General features: G+C 39.1%; 1 protein-coding gene across 1 annotated transcript in view; it reads right to left on the bottom strand.

Moving 5' to 3' along the window:
- The window catches only part of MCC (MCC regulator of WNT signaling pathway), a 193,135-nt gene that overhangs the window by 38,818 nt on the left and 131,938 nt on the right, over window positions 1-22,379 (bottom strand). The window contains exons 5-7 of the mRNA XM_067316540.1: window positions 17,482-17,618; window positions 12,751-12,914; window positions 8,824-9,030 (exon numbers count right to left, since the gene is read on the bottom strand). Of these exons, the coding sequence (XP_067172641.1) occupies window positions 8,824-9,030; window positions 12,751-12,914; window positions 17,482-17,618 (508 nt within the window). The remainder of the gene's footprint in view (window positions 1-8,823; window positions 9,031-12,750; window positions 12,915-17,481; window positions 17,619-22,379) is intronic.

The following is a 22,379-nucleotide window of genomic DNA, read 5'->3' as shown; positions in this document are numbered from 1 at the left end:
CTCGAGCTAGAACTCTTCCCTCTCCCCAGAGCAGGATCTTATGATCCCTACAATCCCCTACAGTCTGCTTCTACTTCCCTGGAGAATCCTCCTGCTTCTGCTTCAGATTTTATGCAAACTGAGGGTCAGGTTGTCTGAAGACTTACTGTCAAATATCAGAATTTGTAGGTAGGTGCTAACCATAAAAAGAAGAAAAACCCCATGCTTCACAAAACAAAGCATAACAATTATGTGTTACTAATAAAAGGTTGTAGGTAACAACAGTAAGAGCACAAAAGGCTAACTACGCTCACTCCCTGTTTGTGGAGGAGTGCTACACCTTAACCAAAGTGAAGCCAAACATCGCCCATGGTTACAAAAAGGAGGAGTACACAAAACTTCTAAACCAAATCCCCAGTGTTTAAAGTAACTTACTGAAAAATGGATGTGGGCATTTGCCCCAGAATTATAGATCTTTCTAAGTGTAATTCCATTAAAAGTTAACTGAGCAGATGTGTGTAAAGTACATTCATAGCACGTATCTTCTAGATATTCACAGCTGCGGCCTCCTTTGTTCATACGATATTCCTTTGTTCAGATACGATTTCCAACATGGATACAGCTGCACCAATGCAAACCTTAAGGACAGAAGTGCTGCATTGATGCAAAACAATCATTTTAACCTCCTGGTAAGTCTAAAACTGAAATAAACCATGTATGTATGTTGCTGCTTGCGGATGTGGTGTGCAAGTGTAGACAGGATTTGTATTGCTGCATTAACACTGGGAAAAAAAACAGACTGGTTTTTGTTAAATTGAAATCACATTTATTACTATTTCTTAACCCAGGCTGTTGGTATAAAAAAATAAATTTCCCAAGTACTTAAGTTATAATACTGTTTAAAAGCAAACGAACAGAAAAAACACTATGGATTTATTAATCAGAAAAATCAAACCCCTGTCTCAATGTCTGACTTAAAAATTACTATAATACACACCTATGCCCAGAAGCCAGTCCTGAAAGATTTCAGTACAAAAGTAAGTAACATTGTAAAGTTAAGGGTAAGTAAACCAAGAAACAGCATGTTAAAATTGTTTAAAATACTGTGTATTCATTTACTCCCAATTTTAAAACCACCTTATGTAAGGACAATATTACATAAAACTTTAACACCAATAGGTTTCCTTTGATCTGTGTTTTATTACTGAGCAGTGATTATTGGCCACAGTTACAAAGCCAATTACTCTTAAGGGTCCATAAAACAACATTCACAACAGAAAGAAAAATTAACCCAACTAAAACCATAGCCAGGAAAAGTTCTGTTTAGGAAAGCATTTATAAAAGAAAACTCAAAGCACAGCACAGTTATCAATCTATGCTAGTCACTGCTTTAATACTGTACCAGAGAGGCAACCCCAACTTAAAAAAGCATTAATAAGCTGTCTGTTTTCTTGATGTATTTACAAATTCAGTCCTTCATTTGAGAAATTACAGGCTGAATTAATTGCTATATATTACTGCACTAACTTTAGTAGCAGTGAGTACCGGATGATAACTCTGGAGCAGAATAACAGGACAAGTCTGTCTTACCTGTAGAATCACTGACCTCAAAATTCTCACTTCACCAAGGCAGAATCACCAGCCAGCTGGGTTGCCCACCTACCCGACTGCCCGGAGACAACTCAGATCACTACTTCTGGCCACCAAAGCTTCCTCCATAAAGAAGACAGTATGCACCATCTCCTCAGAAAGCACTTTTCCAAACTAACAGTAATTCTAAAGGAAAAATAAAGGAAGACCAAAGAACAGAAATCATGAAAAAAAGTGTTTAGAAGAGGTGGCTTCTCTGTATTGGTGAATGCATGGTCTTCCTTCATTTGGAGATCAGTGATTCAACAGGTAAGACAAACTTGTTTTGTTATTCTGTTCAGAATTATGTTTACCAGTAGAAAGAAGGTGATTACGGTATTGAACGTGAGACACAGTAAGTATTTGGAAATGGGAGAGAAAGGAAGGGCAGATATTACAGGAATCAGCAAAAATTTGGCAAAATCTTATGGATGAAGAGAAAAAAAGAAAAAAAAAGAAAAGAAAGGAAAAAAAACCCAAAGTTCCACTGAAAGGCACAGAGGAGTAGATTTGTGAGGCAGTGAGGAATAGAGAGGAATGATTTAAAGAAATATTTCCTCAGCCTTTGCCTCCTGTTTAGTTTAAAGAAAGCAACATCTAGCAGGATGTCAAAACTACTGTCCTAAAACTCTCAATTGAGATGAAAAGTGGCAGACAAGCAGACCAAATTACAGTATCAGATAAAACAAGGCATAGGAAAGAACAGAGAGGAATAAAGGAAACAACTGTGGAAACACCTGGGAAGACAACATTAAAAAAAGGAAAGAGCAAAGATCTTTAACATGCCTGGAGGAAGCCAGAAGAACTGTGGAAATCCCAGAAGTAAAGATGTGCTGGATCTTTGGAAACAGCAACAGCAGGGGGATTAAGCGATACACAGGGCAATACAGCCATGAGACTTGGGAGCAAAGGATACCCTAGATACTGAGCAAGTCAGATGCAAATAGACATTTTATTTATTAATATTTGATGTTTAGCAACATGGACCAATTGTTTAGTTGCATTTCTAATTTTTTCCTTGAATGTTGAGAATTGGAGTGAAAAACAAGGGAAAAAAAAGCGTAACTTCTTGTGGGTGCCTTAAGAACTAAATAAAAAGACAGTCAGGGTGGAAGCAAAAAGGGCCTGACAAATTACAGTACTGTTGGATTTATAAAGGACATCATAAGTGATTAACAGGCACCACGCACATGTTTGCAAACATGAATAGCGGGTCATAGAAAATACTTCAGTGGAACACGCTCAAGTTATCTATAATCATGACTCTAAGAAACATACTGATCCATTTTACTCTTTGTATTTTACACATGCATACTCATAACTATACAATTTCTTAACATTCTCTCAATAAAAAAACCGCACCACTACAAACTCCGTTTTTATCACTGATTTTCACATTCAAAGAACACCTGTGGCTTTTGCTCTTAACCTGTTTTGAAATAAAGGTCATGCCTGTGATCCTTTTCTTTCTACCCTGTCTGTGATCTGTTTTATCATGCAGTATCTTTTAACTCTTTAAGCAATGAAGGTTTTTTTCAGCACTTTATAACAAAAACAATTTGGAAGTGGTATTAAAGAGACGGAAGATGAAGTACAACAAACCACAGGAGATGAACATACTTCTCCCACTTTCTATTTTACTTACGCATACTGCAAATCTGCGGGGAAGAGGATGGAAAATGAAGCACTAACGTGGTAACTGAAGGTGCTCTAAGTGGCAAGGCCCTTTCCCAGCCTCTGAGCACTGAGCAGCTTTCAGTGAGGCCTCACAGTGATTCTTGTCAGCCAGATGTAACCTCTCTCAAATGTTTAAAACAATCCTGAGCGCCAGAGCTAAGGAGGCCTGATTTCCCAGAGACCGCCTGTTGTGGACGACTGAATGCGGTGGTCTTGAACTGCCTATGCTCTGAGGGAAGGCTTTTTGGGTACTTATAAGGGCCCGTCTCCTCACTGAATGCTCTGGAGCTGGATCAGCTCAGGTCTGTAGTCATTCCTTCAATTAAGGCACTCAGAGAATCTCTCCCCTCTACCCAGATGCGTTGTTTCAAGCAGCTCCAAATAATTTAACTGTCTTTGGGAGCTCCGTTATTCTGACAGAACTGAAAATCAATCCACAGCTTGGAAAATTATTCTGAGGGACAGAGAAAGGGAACAATGCAGACACACACAGAGCTATGGGAAAACAGGTATGCTATACAGGTTTATACATACGGGTTTTTAAGTATCAGGAAAAGCTACAGTTCACTGGGTGATACAAGTATGTTACCAAGTGCTCTATAGCTTTTGCCACCTTTCAGACAGAAGTCCCTCACAAAGCGCTGCCTACTGATCTGTGCAGAAAGATCTGGGTGCTGCACCTCCATAAAAGATGCAAAGCAAGGAAAATCAAGGACATGACAGGACGTGACATCGGATGCAAAGTGTGGATTCTCTGAAAGCTTCAAACAAAGCTGAAGTATTATGAACCAGGCTAGCACATGGTAGAAACACACACAAATGAGGGCAGTAAGCCTATCTCAGCCTTTCCTTCATTGAATTTCAGATTAATCACTGATAATTTGCATACAAGCTTGGAAATAGAAGCAAAACTCTAGTTCTTTAACAGCTAAGCTGAAATACAGCTGTGTAAGCAAACACTATGCAGCTGAAGGAGAAGGGGAATGGAAATAGCTTTTGGCTGCTACCTCAGGTCTCTGGTGCACACCAAAAGACAAGGAGACAGAAGAACTCAAGGATCACTTTAAACTGTGCAAGCTTATAATAATCTCTAAAGACCCATAACATAGCAATCTGGAGCAATTCTTTCTGACCCCAACATGAAGGATGCCAAAAGGCGGAGAGTCGAGCTGCTCATGACAACTTTGTGTCATGAGAGAAGAGCGCGGGCTCAGCAACTCCTGGGAGCAAAGGATCTGATCCCTTCTGTCGTCCGGGTCCGTTTCAATTGCTTGCAAGAATGACGTATTTTGGGAGAGCCCTCATGCTAAAATTGTATTTCTTGGAGTGGGAGAAATCTGGGCAGCTGTAGGGATCACATACTAAAACCATGCTTTTCCACTCCACTCGAGGTTATGATTTCAATAAGGTCTCAATAAGTAAAATATAGCTAAAATATAACATTCTTGCTTTTCTGATCAGTCTGGTGAATTCAGCAGAGTTAGGAACAGATACAAGAAAAACATCACAACTAGCAGCATTTGATTAACTGCACAAGTTGTAATGGTGACATATGGCTTATGCAGAGAATTAAAGATTTAACAGGCTTCCACAAAGGTGGACCTGCCTTTTCATTTTAGACTTAGTTCTTCAGAAAAGCCCCAGGGAAGCCTGAACATTGCCTGCACCTACCACTTCGTAGGCCAACACACAGCTTGGGACTGTGCCAAGGCACTACTAATCTGGTAGCCTTCATGGGCAGCAATTACAAACCCCAAACATCTTTTACTTTGCAGTCATGCTGGAGTTTATACACTATACCGGTATTGCTCATCCGACTCCCCATGGTGGACAGAGAAGATTTTGTCTGAGAACACCAAAACCTTTTCTGCTACTATGTAAGTGTGTTGCTACATTTAACAATTGTAAATAGTACTGCTCTGATTCCGATCTTATTCTAATATTAATCGCATGCACTGATACAGAAGTTCTCCAGCCTCTTACTTGCATTAGTGGATTCAGAGTTAAACTCAGCTATGTATGCTGGTAAGCAGTTTTCTAGGGTATTGACTAGGCCAGACTTAAATAAAATTTATTTTTAATATTACAATGTCATGCAGAGGTAAAATAAACCTCTGTTATGAAATTAGCAGCTACATTGCAGGCACCCTACAGAAATAAGTGATTACCTCATTTACTAATGACCTGTGAGAAACAAAACTCCATATGCATGTTGTTTCTTAGCTACTGTTCTAGAAAGCAGCACAATCTGTTAACTGAACACATTAAATACCTAATTAAATTAAATCTCTAACAAGCCTGAGAAAAACCTATCGAGAGCACTCTGTTTGATTACAGACATTGGGCTAAAGTAACGCACCTATTGATCTGGCCAACTTCAGCTTATTCTCTTTACCCAATTTAATTTAAGAACAGTAACTAAATTTTAGCTGGATTTCCTTTTCCACTCTCCAGGGAAATAATCTGAAGTAACTCTGAGTTCAGGTGGCATATAGAAAATATTTAATAAGTCAAAGAAAACATTTATTTTGTTGCAACTATGGACACAAAGTTACATTACAAATGCAAATATGGTTTCCAGTGCACAAACTACACAGTATTGCTGACACAGTCATAGGCCATGAACAGACTTCTCTGGTGGGGAAAATAAACCAGTTGTTCTGCAAGTTAAGGATGATATTAAAAACTGTATTTCAATAAAGTCCTCTGTAACTGCAAAATAAACGAAAAAGGAAAAAATTGCCAGTTTTGTCTCAATATAGTCCATTTGATCTTGTTATGCTCTGTGCCAGTCCAACATTAGTCATTCACTCATCGGCAGGTTACGGCAAGACATATCTATCCATTCTACCAAAAGAGTTTCCTTAATTAAAAAAGAGTGAACAGACGTTACATAACGGGCTTGTTTTGTAGGAAAGAAGCTCACAATCTTTATAGAGCAATTCAAGACCTGTCATCTCTAGGGTCTCTGGTCTGAACAAAATCCAGGTCAGTCACGTCGCACTGCTGCTCTCACCTGACAATCCTTCTAGTTACTGACATGAAACAAATTGATGATCTCAATTCTGTTTTCACCCGAGTTGCTTCCGTAACAGAGACGCATCAGTAACGCGTGCAGCATCCATGTTAGCAGCTCCAGAGAGGCCAACATTACTAGATCAACATGATTAACATGCTGTCCTTTCATGCCTAGGCCCCTGCCTGCACTAAGGAAATTGTATGCATATTTCATAACATAAGCAGCACCTGTGTGGCTCCACAAATGCTTCCACTGAGAATTCCTGTGGAAATCCCAGTGCAAACTCACCAATTCGAGCATTATCCACATACATAGGACTAGATGGCATTTTCTTCATTATCTAACCCAATCCTCTGCTATCACAGGCAAGCAGACAAAACAATACAGTTTTGTAGAGATACTACAGCTAGCTCTAGGAATATCACAGCTGTATTAACTGGGCCAATTAAAAGGAGGGTTTTTGCTTTGCATGAGATACAGTCCTAATGTAACAATTCTGGGTTTGATGGGTATCTCTACATAGTCATATATTATAGCACTCAAACATACTTTTAAATATTTTAAGCTCCATTTTAAAAGTAGTTAGGCATTAACATCACACCTTATTGTTGCTTCAAAACTGCAATCCTCTGGTCTGTTAGAAACTTCATAGGCTAATTTCTAATCTAATGTAGTCATGGGTAGTATATACTAATTTGGTTTTGCTCCAGTTTTGTCCCTAAGCTTGAACAGCCATTATCTCCCATTCTGGTTTGCTTTCTCTGGTATTCATTAAGAGAAATCAAATTTGTATTCAGATTTTGTTTTGTCAGATTAAACATGACAATCTCTTTTGGTCGCTTCTCCAAGTATGTTGCCCATTTCTCTGACCACTTCTACATCTTTTGCTGTCAATTCAAATTGAACTTTTTTGAGCACAAGGGATTAGAACTACATATAACATTCCAGATCAGATCTCACCACTCTTTATATAAATTGCAACAGTCTTTCTTTTCTCTACTGGAAATACCTTATTGGGCACATCCTCCGATTGTGTTTGCCACCATGCATCAATTGCTCAGTCATCCTGATACCTGAGGGTACAAACACCAGTTCTTTCCCCTTTTCTCAACTGTGCAGCTCCTGGCTGTCAGTATAAATTCTTGTTACAAGTCTTTTAAGTACACAAACCTGGACTCCATACTTTTCAAAATTTAATTCTACCTCTATTAATTCTGTCCTCAAGGTCATCTGATTTTTCTTGTATGATGTTCCAATACTGCTATCATCTGAGTTTGTGTAAGCAAATTTCCAAAGTGCACACTTCTATTCCTCCCTCCTCCCAAATCCTACAGTAACTCACCAGGTCACTAAACGCTACTTCTGTAGTTCAAGGGGTGGTAGTGACTCTACTTTAAGAGAAAAGTCAGTACAAAGCCAGTCCAAAATCATCAGGACTGAAAACTACTTACTCTTATGGCATATAATAGAAGGAAATTTTACAAAAGAAAAGCCGGAGAAGTGTTTGTGTTTTATATGACAGCAGATCACAATTCTTCCTTCAAAAGAATTTTTTTTTTTTTTTAGGGTTAAGGGAGGCTAGAGCGTTCTGCCAAAATAATTCGCAGCTTGATATCTGAAGATTAGAGGTGACAAACAGTATAACTTCATCCTAAAATGATAAAGCTGCTAAAGAATAATGCTCTTTTAGAAACACAGAGCTTGCATAAAAAGTTGCTCTGCTGTCATTAGGTAAAGGGTAACACTATCAACAATTTTTAACAAGATATGGTCCTCTAAACTGTCACCCAAGCTGAGCACAAACTTGAAACAGCCATGCTTTAAAACTGAAATTATTTGATATGTAGCTAAAACACTATAGGTTTAACAGAGATGGGGTTAACTAATTTAAAAGGTAACAGGGATTGAGCTCACATTCTCCTGAGCCTTCATCTTTTTTAAAACAATTTTCATTTTTCTTATTTCCACACAAAACACAAGGCCTTTATCTGACATAGCAGAGTCAAAAAATGGAGATGGGGAAATAGGACATGGCTGGGGCTACTCATTGTTCAGTTCAGAGAATTATTACCCAGTGACAGGACTCCTGCTCATTTTCTTTCTCCTAATCACAAATTGAATTCTCTTCAAAAACAAAGACATATTTCTGGTTTACAGGAAAAAACCATGCCTCACAGGAAAATTCACTAAATGAACATCTGCTTTCTCTATAGACAAGCTACATATGCTTCCTTGGAGACGAATAACAGGTTTTCTGTTAACACATGATCTCTGACATAAGACTGTTGTACACCTTGGCTGTTCATCATATACGTTTTTTCAGTTATGTTCAGTTTTGTCCTAGCTCTGTAATTCACATAGCTTGGCTTTAAAAACAAAAACCCTAAAAACAGTACAGGAAGAGAGATGAAAAAGAAGCCTGTCCTGATGGCAAAATTACATGGACTAGGAGGACTCAGTTGTCCTCTGTAACAAGAAGTGTTTTTCTATGCAGTGTTGAGATGGTTGGCAGGCCTTACCCTTCTGCGCAGTCTGTCCCTTTCTTCCCGAATAGCATTCATGGTGGCCTTGGTCCTGTTCAGCTCTTCCTCTTTGCTACACAGCATGGCAGTGAGGCTCTCATTCTCTTCCCGCAGGCCAGCTAGGTCCTTTTCCCATCGAGATCTCTCTTCAGATAGATTTGGATAAAGGTCCCGTCCTAGTACGCCCTCAATTTCTTCTACTGTCTGCAAAAATACAGTCACCATAAAACAGAAAGAACCAGACCAAGGTGATTAAATGAGACTAATGGTACACAGCACAGAAACGTGTAAAGGGCAAATATAGCAATATATGCATACACCTCCCCCTGCAACACCATTAGGTTGCTTCTTTTGTCTGAAATTACAGTCAGCCATTTTATTAAAATTTTTCATACTGTCTAACATGAAAGCAGAGGGATCCTTTATATACAAACCAGCTGTCTTACTTTCATAAAACATGATTAATGACAGTAATCCCAGCAACTTCTTCTCAAAGCACTTTAAAACAAATTAATGACTCCTTGCCATGGGCTAGCAATGTCATTTCCCTGCCAGGGTAACAGACAGGCCCGTGCCTGTGGTTGTATGTGCAGGGCATGGGGCCTTTCTTCATGTTGGACCAACTTTGCAAAAAGGGCAAGGAAAAGAGTGGGAAGAGCAAAGAAGAGGACACTCTCCTTCTCTCTGTCCCCGGGGACATATTCTTTCCTAGAGGGGATGAAGAAATAAAAGAAAGAAAACGCACAATGGCTAGGCTTACATTATGTCAGAAATGTTATAGCCTTTTTAATGCCTAAAAAAACCCTTAGGGTTCTCTGGGACATAACGCCTTTCAGCATTTCACACCCCCTTCCCTTGCTCAGAACTGTGCCTTGTAGGCACCACCCCGCACAGAAGAGATTGAGCAACTTCCACCAGGTGAAACTGAAAATCCACACCACCACCACCCACACCCACACCCGCACACTCACCCACCCCACCAGCAAGGGGACAGACACTGCCATGGCTAAACATGAAGTGAGACTGGTCATTCCAACATGTTAAAACGCAGCATAACACTCAAGGTGTTGTGTAACTACATGCAGCTCTTCTACTACTATGCAGTTAACATAAGTTGTACCTGTGCTAAATGTAATTTATCCAAAGACCTTTGCATCAAGCAAAAACCCCGATTATTGCTAATAAGCTTTTGAACCTCTCTTAAAGCAGTCCACCTTAAAATGGTAGCAAGAAAGGCAGAAAATTAATGAGTATATGATGTAACTGAAAATCTGGAAAGTTTCACTTCACTGGATATCCCAAGAACAAGTTATAGCTAACACCCATACTTTAAAGTTTGATATGCGAGGTAAATAACTCATATTCCAAGGTTTTAAATAGTTTAATTCGTTTTTTATCTTTTTTTTTCTAAAAGGACTTAATTTTTCATATATAATAGAGGTGATTATTTAAATTAGGTGAGTACCCTTAATTTGGGAGGGAATAAAAAGACCAACTAGAGAATAGCTGAAAATGCCAAACCAAGCCACACTGAAAATACAACTCCACTTTTCTCTGCAAGAAATCTTCCCAATGCAGTGACTCAAACTGAAGTATCAATAAAGTTTTACTGTTTGTCCAGAATTGTTGTTATTTATTGTTATCAATAAATTAATAAATTAATATTATTTAACAAATTTGGAGCATAGCAAGAGTCCCATCCTTAGTGGGCATGGAAAAACACTCATACAAAAGAAAAGAAATCGTTTTGACAACTAGTCGAAGATTACTCCATAAGCCTCTGTGGAAGAAGCAGGGACAAAACTTTTGCAGCGAGGTTTGGTCTACTCCTTTAAATCATATTTCTTATTGTCTCCCTCCCCACATATACTATGCGTGTCCTGATCAATACGGTCTTTCCATCAGCATCTGCCACCGGACAGATGGACTTTTGGTCTGACCCAGTGCAACTGTTCTCATGTTCTAAATGGTTAATGATGAGAAGTATATACAGCTTTTTTCATCTTTAGAGTTTGCTAGTGTTAAGTATCAGTTACTGGGTTTAATAGTTACTCTTTGAAATATCCTAAGCATTAACCAGTCAATTCTGTGTAAATTTTCTCAAACAAAGGGAAGTTTTGTAATTTTGCAGTTTATCAAGACGCTCTGCTCATTTCAAGGTCTTTTCTTATTTGCAGGGCAGAAACACTTAAGCTAGCTACAGTCACTTGATTTGTTTAAAAGTCAGCAAAAAATTTACCAGAAACTACATTAAAAACAATAATAAAATCTAACCATCAAAGCAGGAGGATTCAAAATATCCAAAACACTAATACCTTAGTTCACCAATGAAGAAAATCATCAACAGTAAAAGCAAAAGATTAAATATCAGAACGTGCCTGGTTTCCATACATGATTTTATGCACTTTAAAGAACTCAGTTCTCTCTGCCGAAGCAGGAAAGCAGAAACAACCTGCAGCAATAGGTGGAATTGCAGAGGAGCTCTGCATGTTTTTGCTACGTTAAACACATCAGTGACATGCTTCTACAACTCATAATCCAAGCACGTCAGAGAGTTTCCTTATCTTCTTGAAAGGTTAATATCCTTTGTGTGCTATCACTTGTCCAACACAAACAATCCCAGGCTCTACTGCATAGGCAGTGGGGAAACCTCCCTTTTCCACAGCCCACAAAATAGCTGTGCATGGAGAGATCACACGGAAGGAAAGGGATCGTATCTTGTATTGGGAAGAAGCTACTGACAGTTACTCACAGTGATAAAACTTTGATTGTAGTTACTTTGAATCAACAGTAAACAGTGGGGTTAAAACAAAAAGCTTGAGAACTAAGCTTCTGGCAGCTACTTTGTGATTTTACTGAATCCACCTCCTGCAAAAATTCTCATCTCCTCTCACTTCAGGGATTTTGTGGACTATGCACAGACCAACCTCCATCTGTTTTCTAAGATCCACAATCTCCTTCTCTGTGAACACTGAGTACTGGGAATACGTAATCCTAAAGCTCCAGAAAACGCAAGAGACTCAGGAGTCTCTCTGTCTTACATACTTACATTCACCAACCTACCACCTGACATTAAGTTCTTTACAGGCAATTATATTTTTCAGGCATCACCAGGAACAGAACTGACCTTTCTCCATAGTATGCCAAAGGCCTGAGCAGTTCAGAATGGTCACAGATCTCACCACTTCAAGGGCAAAGTGTCAATACACTTGCTCTTAGATAAACGAGTCACTGCTGCTTTTCCATCTGACGCAAAAAAACTCGTTCACCTGTTTCCCTTTCTATAGTAGGATACGTTGCTATTCCCTTACTTTAAGGTTTTGAATTACAACCCCTTAATTACGCATGTTACCAGGCTTTCCTTTTACTGTTCTGTTACATGCACAATAAAACCAAGACATACAAGTATCGACTGAATTACCTGTTTCTGTGGCTGGCTTATCTTGTTAGAATTAATCTGTCGCTCTGTGCTTTGTGTTAAATACTAGCTTTATATTATAAGACAGCAAAACCACAATTTATATGTAGTTTATGGCATTTCATCCTCAAACTTTAGAAAGTGTTACACACTGTAGTTTCAGTTACCAGTCTCTGACCTTCAGCAAGAGACAACTCATTTGCTGGATAACCTTCAGAAAGTAAATTAACTGCTGAGTGCTCCAGTTTCTCTCATCTCTGAAGTGAGGATGAGAAAAACGCATCTCTGTTTTGAGACCAAAAAAATCTATTAGTAGCTCCTCCTGTGCTTTGGAGAATTTAGTGTATTAACAGGTGTATGACTACCTATCCAACAGATACTATGAGCCAGAGTTGATTTTTTGCAAAGTACTTCAACATGTTTGTAAATAAAGTGCTATTTCTGCAGAATATTATCACATCTCATGCAAGGTGCTCACTGCATTTAGTGTTTAATGTTATTGATACCTTAATGGCTAGATCACAATGTTCGCTGGCAGTGGTGAGTTGTTCAATATGTCTGTCCACTTCTGCTACAGATAAACTGCAGCTGCTCTTCTTTCTCCCGCAGACAACATTTTCCAGACCTGTCAGCACTCTTTGCAGTTCTGAATTCAAGTCACTACAGTTATCTACAAAATAAAAAGAACACATATTTGATGGGAACAGAGTGACTCAGTGAAACAACAAACTCTAACCCAGAAAGTACCTGTTGCAGAACTGCTAAATCCTCCTTTTGTTAAAGGTATGTCCTGTAAAGCTAATCTGACATTTTTTCCTCACCAGCCAACAGGCTTAAATACCGTAACTACCTCAACTCAAATCACAAGTTACTTCCAGCTTGAAAAATAACACTCCCCCTGCTTATCCAGTGTGCTCATTCTTACTTCAGAAAGCTTTCTTTTCTGAGGGGCAAAACTTGCACCACATGCTAACAGACATTGCAATTTCTTTTTTGTTACTCTTTCTGCTCTTCAGTCCTTATTATCCTGATTTTCTTCAAAGGTTTTTCTCCAGAAATTCAACTGTTCTTCCATCCAGTCCATTCAATGACATTATCACTTGATGTTTCTCAAGGAAATTTTTGCGGTTGCACTTAGACACCTCCCAACTTCAAAAATCTTTGTGTTTACAAAAGAGATCCATAGCAACTATCTTAGAGCCCATGTTTTGTTTTTACACCTATTTTTTCTTCGGATTTAACTGCAGAATATTAATGACTTGTAAGAGCAGTCCTTGTTTTTTGCTGTTCCATACTACAGTTTAACAACAACATATACAAGAACACTATCTGAATTACAAAATGTGGCAGAGAATTGCTTCCTCTGTGGTTCTTAGGCAAAGTTTTTCTGGTGCCTTGTGCATTGCCATGGTGCTCTTCATTTCTGTAAAAAACAAGTGGGGCTCCTGACCTTGTGAGCCCACTTTATTTTCATCTCTCTTAAGCTCACGTTTAGTGATACATAGCAGTAGTCCCCAAGGCAGACACATGGCAGAATTCACTTTTGTGCAGTCTCTCAAATGCATTAGTTGGTATTTATTTTGAGGTTACTAATTAAGAGGACTTTTACATTAACTGCTCACTGCACAGTACACAAATGGTGCATCATGCGACAGCAGTGTGTCATCAGTTCCTATAGCTTATTAAGAAGAGTGGCATGCACTCTTGCTGCATGATGTTATTTCTACACTACTGCTCCGAGGGTTTCACTACAGTCAGAATTTCCAAATACAAGCCTCATAGCTGGCGTTCTTGAAGTGGCCTAAAGGAGTTTGGCATCGAACTGAATCTAAAACTTAACAAGCATGAGACAAGTTAGACTGCCTTGAAAAACCTCAGCTCAAGAGAAGACTGAAAGAGATAGGCAATGAAGGAAAGAGGTGGTCAGAAAGTAAGTAACTGTAAACTCATTACCACACATCTAACTCCACAAGCTAGTATGCATAAATATGAAACTATTGCTGACAAAAAAAAAGAATTTATAATGAAGTCACAGTATTACATAACAAATGTGAATGGGCAACACACATACAGAACATTACTCTTGAATGTAGCTCCTGACTAACAATCACCCATTTGCTGTACTAACATAAAAAATACCCCTTAATAATAAAACTCATTTATGAGTGGTGTATACCACAGAGGATGTTTAATTGTAAAAAAAATTTTATTTAATTCCTTAATCTCCATAACATCTTATATAATACACATTTTGCCCATTTTAACAAATAACCTTCACACAAGACCACATATAATAATTTTGGCCCTACAGCATCATTTTTTCCCCTGAAAAGTAAGGGTTGACAATAATGTTAGACACACATTTCTCTCAGAAAACTAGTACAATCCAATCATGAGCTTTGCAAGATTTACCACAGAGGATTAATAATTTTAGCTCTTAACGCTTTATTGCTTATAGGAGCAGAATAGCATATCTAAAATGCATTAGTGTATCATGACATATTAATGTATTTTCTAAGTCACTGATGCTCATTCCATTAGTGCAATAAGCAGGGCCATACATACTGTTATTAGATCAGGATTATTTACCATTTATACATACATTATACACACACACGTATGTATGTATATATATGTATGTATGTATATGTATGTACGTATGTATGAATAAAAATAAAACACACACACACACAAAAGGATTTACTTTCAAAGGAAAATTGAAACACCCCCCCCCCCCCAAACAGAGACTACACATGGAAGGCAAACATGGATAAATGAAAGAAACCCTAGGGCTAACATTCTTTTTTATTTTGTGTTGCTATATTTCATCTTATTTCCATGTTTCCCACCATTAGCAGAAACTTAAAATGACAACTTATTGGTAATGCACACAAACCCTACCCCATGAGCAACAAAATCAAAGCCCCAACCACAGAATAAATGCCGAAAAGCAAATTAGTTTGAAAACTTTGTCAAAGAAAAAAGAAAGAAAGAAAAGAAAAACAGAACTCATGTTAGAACCTGTTCAACTAGAAACTTAACATTAAGCATTTACTTTTGAAAGCAAAAGTGTTCAGTTGACTGCATACAATCCGTTGTTAAATATTTAAAAATTCTTTGAACTCCAGAGATGGGATACTTAGCTATTATATTATTATTAATATTGCTCTGTCAGTGCTTCTAGAAATTCAAGACACTGAAATACAAGTGTGTTGCAGCAGGTCTTGCACTTATGAGCAAATGCAGTTCCGGAGTTGGTGTCATTTATTTCAGTTTATGAAGTCATACAGAAAAATCTCTATTTTATATGGTTACTTACAATAGTAACATATTTTCTAAGTTGTTATACTGCACCTGAGGGCAGCAAATACTATGCCCAAGGGTCAGCCTGTTCTCAGTTCAATTCTTCTAGAAAGTACTGTCTTGGAAAAAAAACAGCAAAAAATTCTCACTAATGAAGTGCACTGCTCTAAATAAATAGAAACTGTTTAAATACAGTTTATCAAATGTAGGGAAGCAAATATTACATGTTGCATTATAACCAAAGCCTCACATCAAGTTAATGGTCTAATATTTAAGGACCACAAGTTCTGCAACAGGGATTAAGACTGCTGTTTCAATGATTTCTTAAAATACTGCTTGTGTATGTTGTCAGCCCAAAGAAGCTCCCACATACACAGGTAGTTTACCTAGGGAAGAAAAGGAAGACAAACTATTTGTTTTTAAATATAAATTAAGAGAAATAATGTTCTGAAGAGAATTCTAGAAGTTGGTCACAGTGAGGATTAAAGCAGAGGTCTGTTAGCCTGCAGTTAACCATGGCTGCAGTTGTGTCCAGACAGTTAGAATGTCATCATTATTTAAGGCCTAATGCTTATATTAGTCATGTGCATTTTTGGATTACAGTAACTTTTTTGTACTTGCAGGTTCTTCAAATGATCACTAATTGTGCCTGGATGGCCAAAGAGATGAAATTCTGCAGAAAAGATACTTGTCCTCTTAGTTCTTAACCACAAAACATTACTCACAGGCTTAGGTCAGATTTACCCTGGTCTAAATCCAATTGAACAGTTTATCTCTATATAATACTTTAAAAGGGCTCTCAATTTTCAAAAACTGAAGACATCTTTTATAACAAGACTGCAGAAGAACTAGATAGATAGTTCCAATCCCCAGGCCTTTTCCCCCAACTTTTACTCAGTCCACAATTCTTTTCTAGGGTTAGACTACTTCATTGGTACATGTAAGGGATGTGCATAGCTCCCCCAGCCCCTTCTTCCCCCAAAGTCATAGGCTCTCCTGAACAGGTCATTCCCTTTTAGACTCTATAGCTATTCCACATAAAGGCATGGAGATTACTTCAAATGCAAGTTCACAGCTGTGGAGAAGTTCCAACATTTGTTTTGATTAACACGGCCTATATTTATCTATTTCCTCACCAAATGTTTGACTGGCATTTCAAAGGATAGGCTGTCTTTACTACTAGAAAGCATCACTAGGGGGTTGACCTGCTGGAAAGCAGCTCTGTGGAGGAGGACCTGGGACAGGTCCTGGTGGACAACAAGTTAAGCATGAGGCAGCAATGTGCCCTTGTGGCCAAGAAGGCCAATGGTATGCTGGGGTGCATCAGGAAGAGTGTTGCCAGCAGGTCGAGGGAGGTGATCCTCTCCCTCTACTCAGCCCTGCTGAGGCCACGTCTGGAGTACTGCGTCCAGTTCTGGGCTCCCCAGTACAAGAGGGATGTGGCACTACTGGAGCAAGTCCAGCGAAGGGCTACAAAGATGATTAGGGGACTGGAGCATCTCTCTTATGAGGAAAGGCTGAGAGAGCTGGGCCTGTTTAGCCTGGAGAAGAGAAGGCTGAGAGGGGATCTTATTAATGTGTACAAATATCTGAAGGGAGGGTGCCAAGGGGATGGAGCCAGATTCTTTTCAGTGGTGCCCAGCGACAGGACGCGAGGCAACGGGCACAAACTGAAACACAGACGCTTCCATCTGAACATGAGGAAAAACTTTTTCACTGTGAGGGTGACAGAGCACTGGAACAGGTTGCCCAGAGAGGTTGTGGAGTCTCCTTCTCTGGAGATATTCAAAACGCGCCTGGATGCAATCCTGTGCAATGTGCTCTAGGTGACCCTGCTTGAGCAGGGGGGTTGGACTAGATGATCTCCAGAGGTCCCTTCCAACCTCAGCGATTCTGTGATTCTGTGATCACCTCTACTAAGAAGCATAACTCACCCACGTCTGCAGTGACCATGGTAGACTGATTCTCTGGTACTGAAACAGAATTCTGGTCCATGCTGCGCGAGTCATCGTTGACCTCATGCTGGCTTTGGCTGAGCTCTGACCGCAACTCCGAATACTCATCTTCCTCCCTGGGAGAGAGCGCAAAGGCAAAAATAAAAACCTTTGAAATATGCAACTCCATGGCACTTATTTCAGACTTGTAATCAGAATGACAGGATACAATCCACAAGAGGGTAACAGGGTTTTGTCCATCCAGTCAAGAAGGATTTGTATCCTTTACCACAAAGCAATTGCCCCTGTGCTATACCCATAACAGCCACTTGTGGTAGCCAGTGTCTGCCTTCAATTTCTTTATTCCCAAGGTCTTTATTATTCCAGATCACCATACAACTAAATAATGAGTGGAACTCAGGGCTTTTTTTCACATATCTATAAGTGAGGACGTGTGCAAGAAGGACATGCTTTGCAGTAACTCCCTAACTGACCATTCTTAATCTGCACAGGCAGCTTTTGACCCTAGAGGGGACTAGCAATAACCAGTTTGGGTGTGTCTCTCGGTTTGAGCCTGCTGTAGGCTCGTGCACGACACAAGTGTACACATGCATGTACCTACACACGTGCATCTGAATTCTCCCAGGGACAGGCAGGTTTTCATTTCCCTTTTCAAAAGGAAGGGAACAGAGAAGCGAATACAGTATCAAACTGCTGCAGTTACTGGGAAACAAAAAGCCTCAGTTACCTGGGTTCTAACTGTTATTTGTCAAGCTGGTTCTACCAAAATAATTTAGGCCATAGAAGACTTTAGCTAAAGCTAATGAGCTTAAAAAATTAGGGCTTTTCCCTCCTGTCTTCACATGAAGAGTTCAAAGCACTGGGAAAGAAGATAAGTAAATGAATAATTGCTTTGCCTGAGAACATTTCTAAACATTTTTCTTCTTTTGATCCACTTGCTGATTCAACTTCGAAAAATAAATTTTACCTCTATAATGATTATTTTGACAGTAAGGTGTACATTTTGAACATGAGAAAAACATCAGTTTATACAGCTGCAAAGGCCCTCTGATAAGTGAGCAAACAGCCCTCATTTTGTTACACATTAAGTGAAGTTCATTTTGCTGCAGTTTCAGCAGAAGGGTGGATAAGAAACACAGCGTGAGAATGGAGTTGTCTGGATTCGGAGGCAGCAAGAAACAGCAAGAGCTATCTGGGGATCTGCCTCTGGGAGGGGCATTTGTAATCTAAGTCTGCTGTGTGTGCACTATACTGTGATGAGTATTTCATGCAGAAATCTTGCAGATTTTAGCCTGAAGGTTTGACTGGATTTGCCAGGCAAATTAGCAGAGAATATGGCCCATACATACAGGGAACACAAATTGAAGAAAAGTCTTCTGCAAAAGTGGCAGAGGTGACAACTGACCAGGACAATGCAAAAAAGGGAATTTCAGCTTGCTTGCCAAGCAGGGTTTTCGAAATTACTGAAACGCAATTTCTTTAGGAACTACTATGCTCTTCTAACCCTTACATTTGCTTTAGTGCAAAGAAAGTTAGACTTTCTCAGAAGCAGTTAGCGACTATTATTAAACAGAAATGCAGGTGAACTGGTTAAAATTAAGATTTAGATCAAAGCAAGGTCTTTAAGGTGCTATGCAATACATGTTTAGGAAAGTGTGAGAACTAAATCATGAACAGCAGGAATCAAAACAGAGTAACAAAGACACATAAGCATGAGTTAATGTTCTATGAATAAGTTAATTATTAACCACAACACAAGCCAACAATAATTAGCTTCAGACAAAAACAATTACTGTGTACTCAAAGAGTTGCATTTTTTTGGTCCGAAGGTAATTCATTTTTTCATTTATACATCAGCCTTCTCTACAATTAGTCCTACATTTTAAAATCTAAAATACCTCTGCAGATGGATGAGAGGCTGCACTGATCATAAAACGATGCCTGTTGTACGCACACAGTAATCGGTTCTCACCACACTCCTTTTGGCTCTTATTGTGAAACTTTTCCATTTAAAACTCAACACAGCTTGGTCTAGCTAGCACTAAAGCTGTTTTTTTCAGTTTAAAGGACTCGGGCATTTGAAAAGTACGTTATGTGGCAGCACTCACACATTTCTGTGGACTCAACTCAGAAGCCAGTTTCTGGATGAATGCATGCTTCTAGGTCTCAAAGACCTGCCCAGAAGGATCAGAAATCCATTTCTGTAAGCAACAGCAAGGTCAATTAGTCCCTCCACCTGCAGCCACTTAGGGCACAGACCGAGGTCTAAAACACTGGATGATTTCATACTTCAGGGGCCAGCTGTTTTTCAACAACCATTTTGCTTTAACAAGTACTTTTGAAGCATTCTGAGACCTTCAGATAGAGAACACTACAGGTACTCGTACACTGCAACCCACGGATGGGCTGCTCCCTGTGCGTACATACTCGACATCTCTCTAAACCAGTTGCGAACAAAGAGCAATACACTTGAGACAGCTTGGGAATCAATCACTGAAGACAGGTGGGGCTGGGCACTGTATGCTGAAGCCAACACTATCACACCCACACTGCTGTTTGAATGGAATCCAAATAGCTTCAACCTAGCACGTCTTCAGGAGCTACAGTCACACCTCTAGGTCACTGTGTAGATATGCCTGCGCGCCACGTGTTATTTCTTTGATGCTGTAGTCTGTTCACTCTCCTTCTTCCTCATGAATCCCAAGACAACCTACTTTCTGACTACGTATTATTTCAGATCAAAAGCCGTAATTCTAGACTAATGGTTTTGTAGCAAAGGGTTACAAAATTCTCAGCAACTGTTTCAAATAATCCTTAGCAGGCACCAATAAGCCAGAGAGACTATGTCCTTCTGGTGTTGTTGCTTATTATTTTTAGAGTTGCACAGATGTAACCAAACAACAACTGCTTTAGAATGTAAAGCAGTTTGATCTCTCTCCCTTTTTACTTTTGCTGAATATCAAGATGACATCTAAGGAAGACTGTCAGTCACAGGCCAAAGTTATTTTGCGTGACTGGATTACAGATAATTTTTCCAGCCAATTACATGATTAAGAAAAAAGAAGTTGAGCTTGAATCAATCTATAGCAATACCCCAAGCTTCTAAAGTCAGGAATATTCACCTTTAATATACACATAATTCCCTGTTAGTACACTATTATGTAGTTTGTAAATCTTTTGGGGGTTTCAAAGTTATGTTATCAGGGTGTATCCTTTATATCCAAATATTTACAATAGGACTGCTGCAATTGGAAAGATCCATTTGACTGGTTTTCCTGTCTTATAAGTTGTGCGCACTTGGAGAGGAAGAGGAAGTAGGCATACATCTTGTCAAAGGACAGAGAATTACTGAATGGGGGGAAAAAACAAAAACAAAACAAAACAAAAACAACCCCCCTCCCCCCAAACTCTCTCCTGCAATTGGGAACAGAAGAACTAGGGATAACATTACCACCTGCATCCTTTGATACATTAAGAGGAGCTCAGAGCCTGCACTTTCTCTGCAGAAACATCAGACACTCTTCAGTCCAACCATCTTGCTCAGAAGTTGACTGAAGGTCTGTGACTTGAGTTTTACAACAAACTTAAGCCAAATACAAGCCACCTCTTCCCAACTCCTCCCCAATAACGTAGACCAGAACAGTGAAACATGGTCATCCAATTAAAATTTTCCAAGAACAAACAGAACCAAGGTTTATGACTTCAGATTACTCAGTTTTATCCTCATCCCAGCGGACCACTTTTCAGCATCCTTTCACCCCCAAGTTGCTACCTTCTTGAACTCATAGAGGGTAAATTCTGCATTGTCAGGCTTCAAGACCTAAGCAAGTAAGAGCAAGTAAGCAAGCTAGTCTACTTACACTGTATGAGTATAGGAAACTCTCTTTTAGCCCTAATCAGTTACAGCTGTATTTCAACTTTTTTAGCAAGGCTGAGTTTCCAAACCAGCTGAAGGGTCCAGAGCAACAGCAGGGAGATGAGACAATTGCAGATGAACGTTGGCTTGCTCCCATAACCATAGTGACCTCATTTCATTAGGGAATGTTGGAAGAACGTAGTGCAAGAGCAGCAGCTAACTTCATGTGGCCACACACATGTAACTTGTTGTGCCTAAGAAATGCCTAGCAAATCACTAGAACATCACCAGAAATTTCTAAAATACTCCCATCGGGTTATTGTTACTAAGAGTAGCTTATCAAATATACCTGGGAAGAGACATAGATGTGGGCATGTGACTTAAGTTCTCTTCTACAGCTGGACTTACCGAACCATGCAAGCAAGAGCCATTACACTGCAAGCTGTGTAAATCCCCCTGACATCACCTAATGTTTTTTTTTAAAAAAATCTGAATGGAGAACATTAATTAGCTTATACAATCTGTCAAAACTCCTCAAGCTGTTGCAATAGCTTATTCAGACTTACATACTATTGCTGCTTATGTACTTACTTACCCTCAAATTGATAGTTACCAATTTAAAGATACTACGGTTTCAAGTAGATAGTCAAATTCTCTCTGTGCAACTCCGGCTTTTTCTAATTGTTTCCAGAATATTTTTGTTTACTGGGAGGAACCATTAAGAATGTCATAAAGTAGCAGTACATCTGGCTGCATGTTAGTTTATTTTTACAGCCTAGAAACTATACATGAAAATACTGAACAATCTTTGTGTCAGTGCTGGGGAGACACTTCTCTGTTCTGTAGTTAAAGTTCATTCAAGAAACTGCTTTCAGAAAGCCTAAATTTTGTTGATATTACAAGCAAAGCCTTATCTCAGCATGCGTACTTGCAGATATCCAAGAGTCATACCAAAAAATTAAAAATAAAATCCCTCTTGCATTCTGATTTAGCAGAAAGCTATAAATACTGAGGCCCTAGA

The sequence above is a fragment of the Apteryx mantelli genome, chromosome Z (assembly GCF_036417845.1).
Source record: "Apteryx mantelli isolate bAptMan1 chromosome Z, bAptMan1.hap1, whole genome shotgun sequence".
NCBI classification, from domain to species: domain Eukaryota; kingdom Metazoa; phylum Chordata; class Aves; order Apterygiformes; family Apterygidae; genus Apteryx; species Apteryx mantelli.
This window is presented reverse-complemented; position numbering and strand designations above follow the sequence as displayed.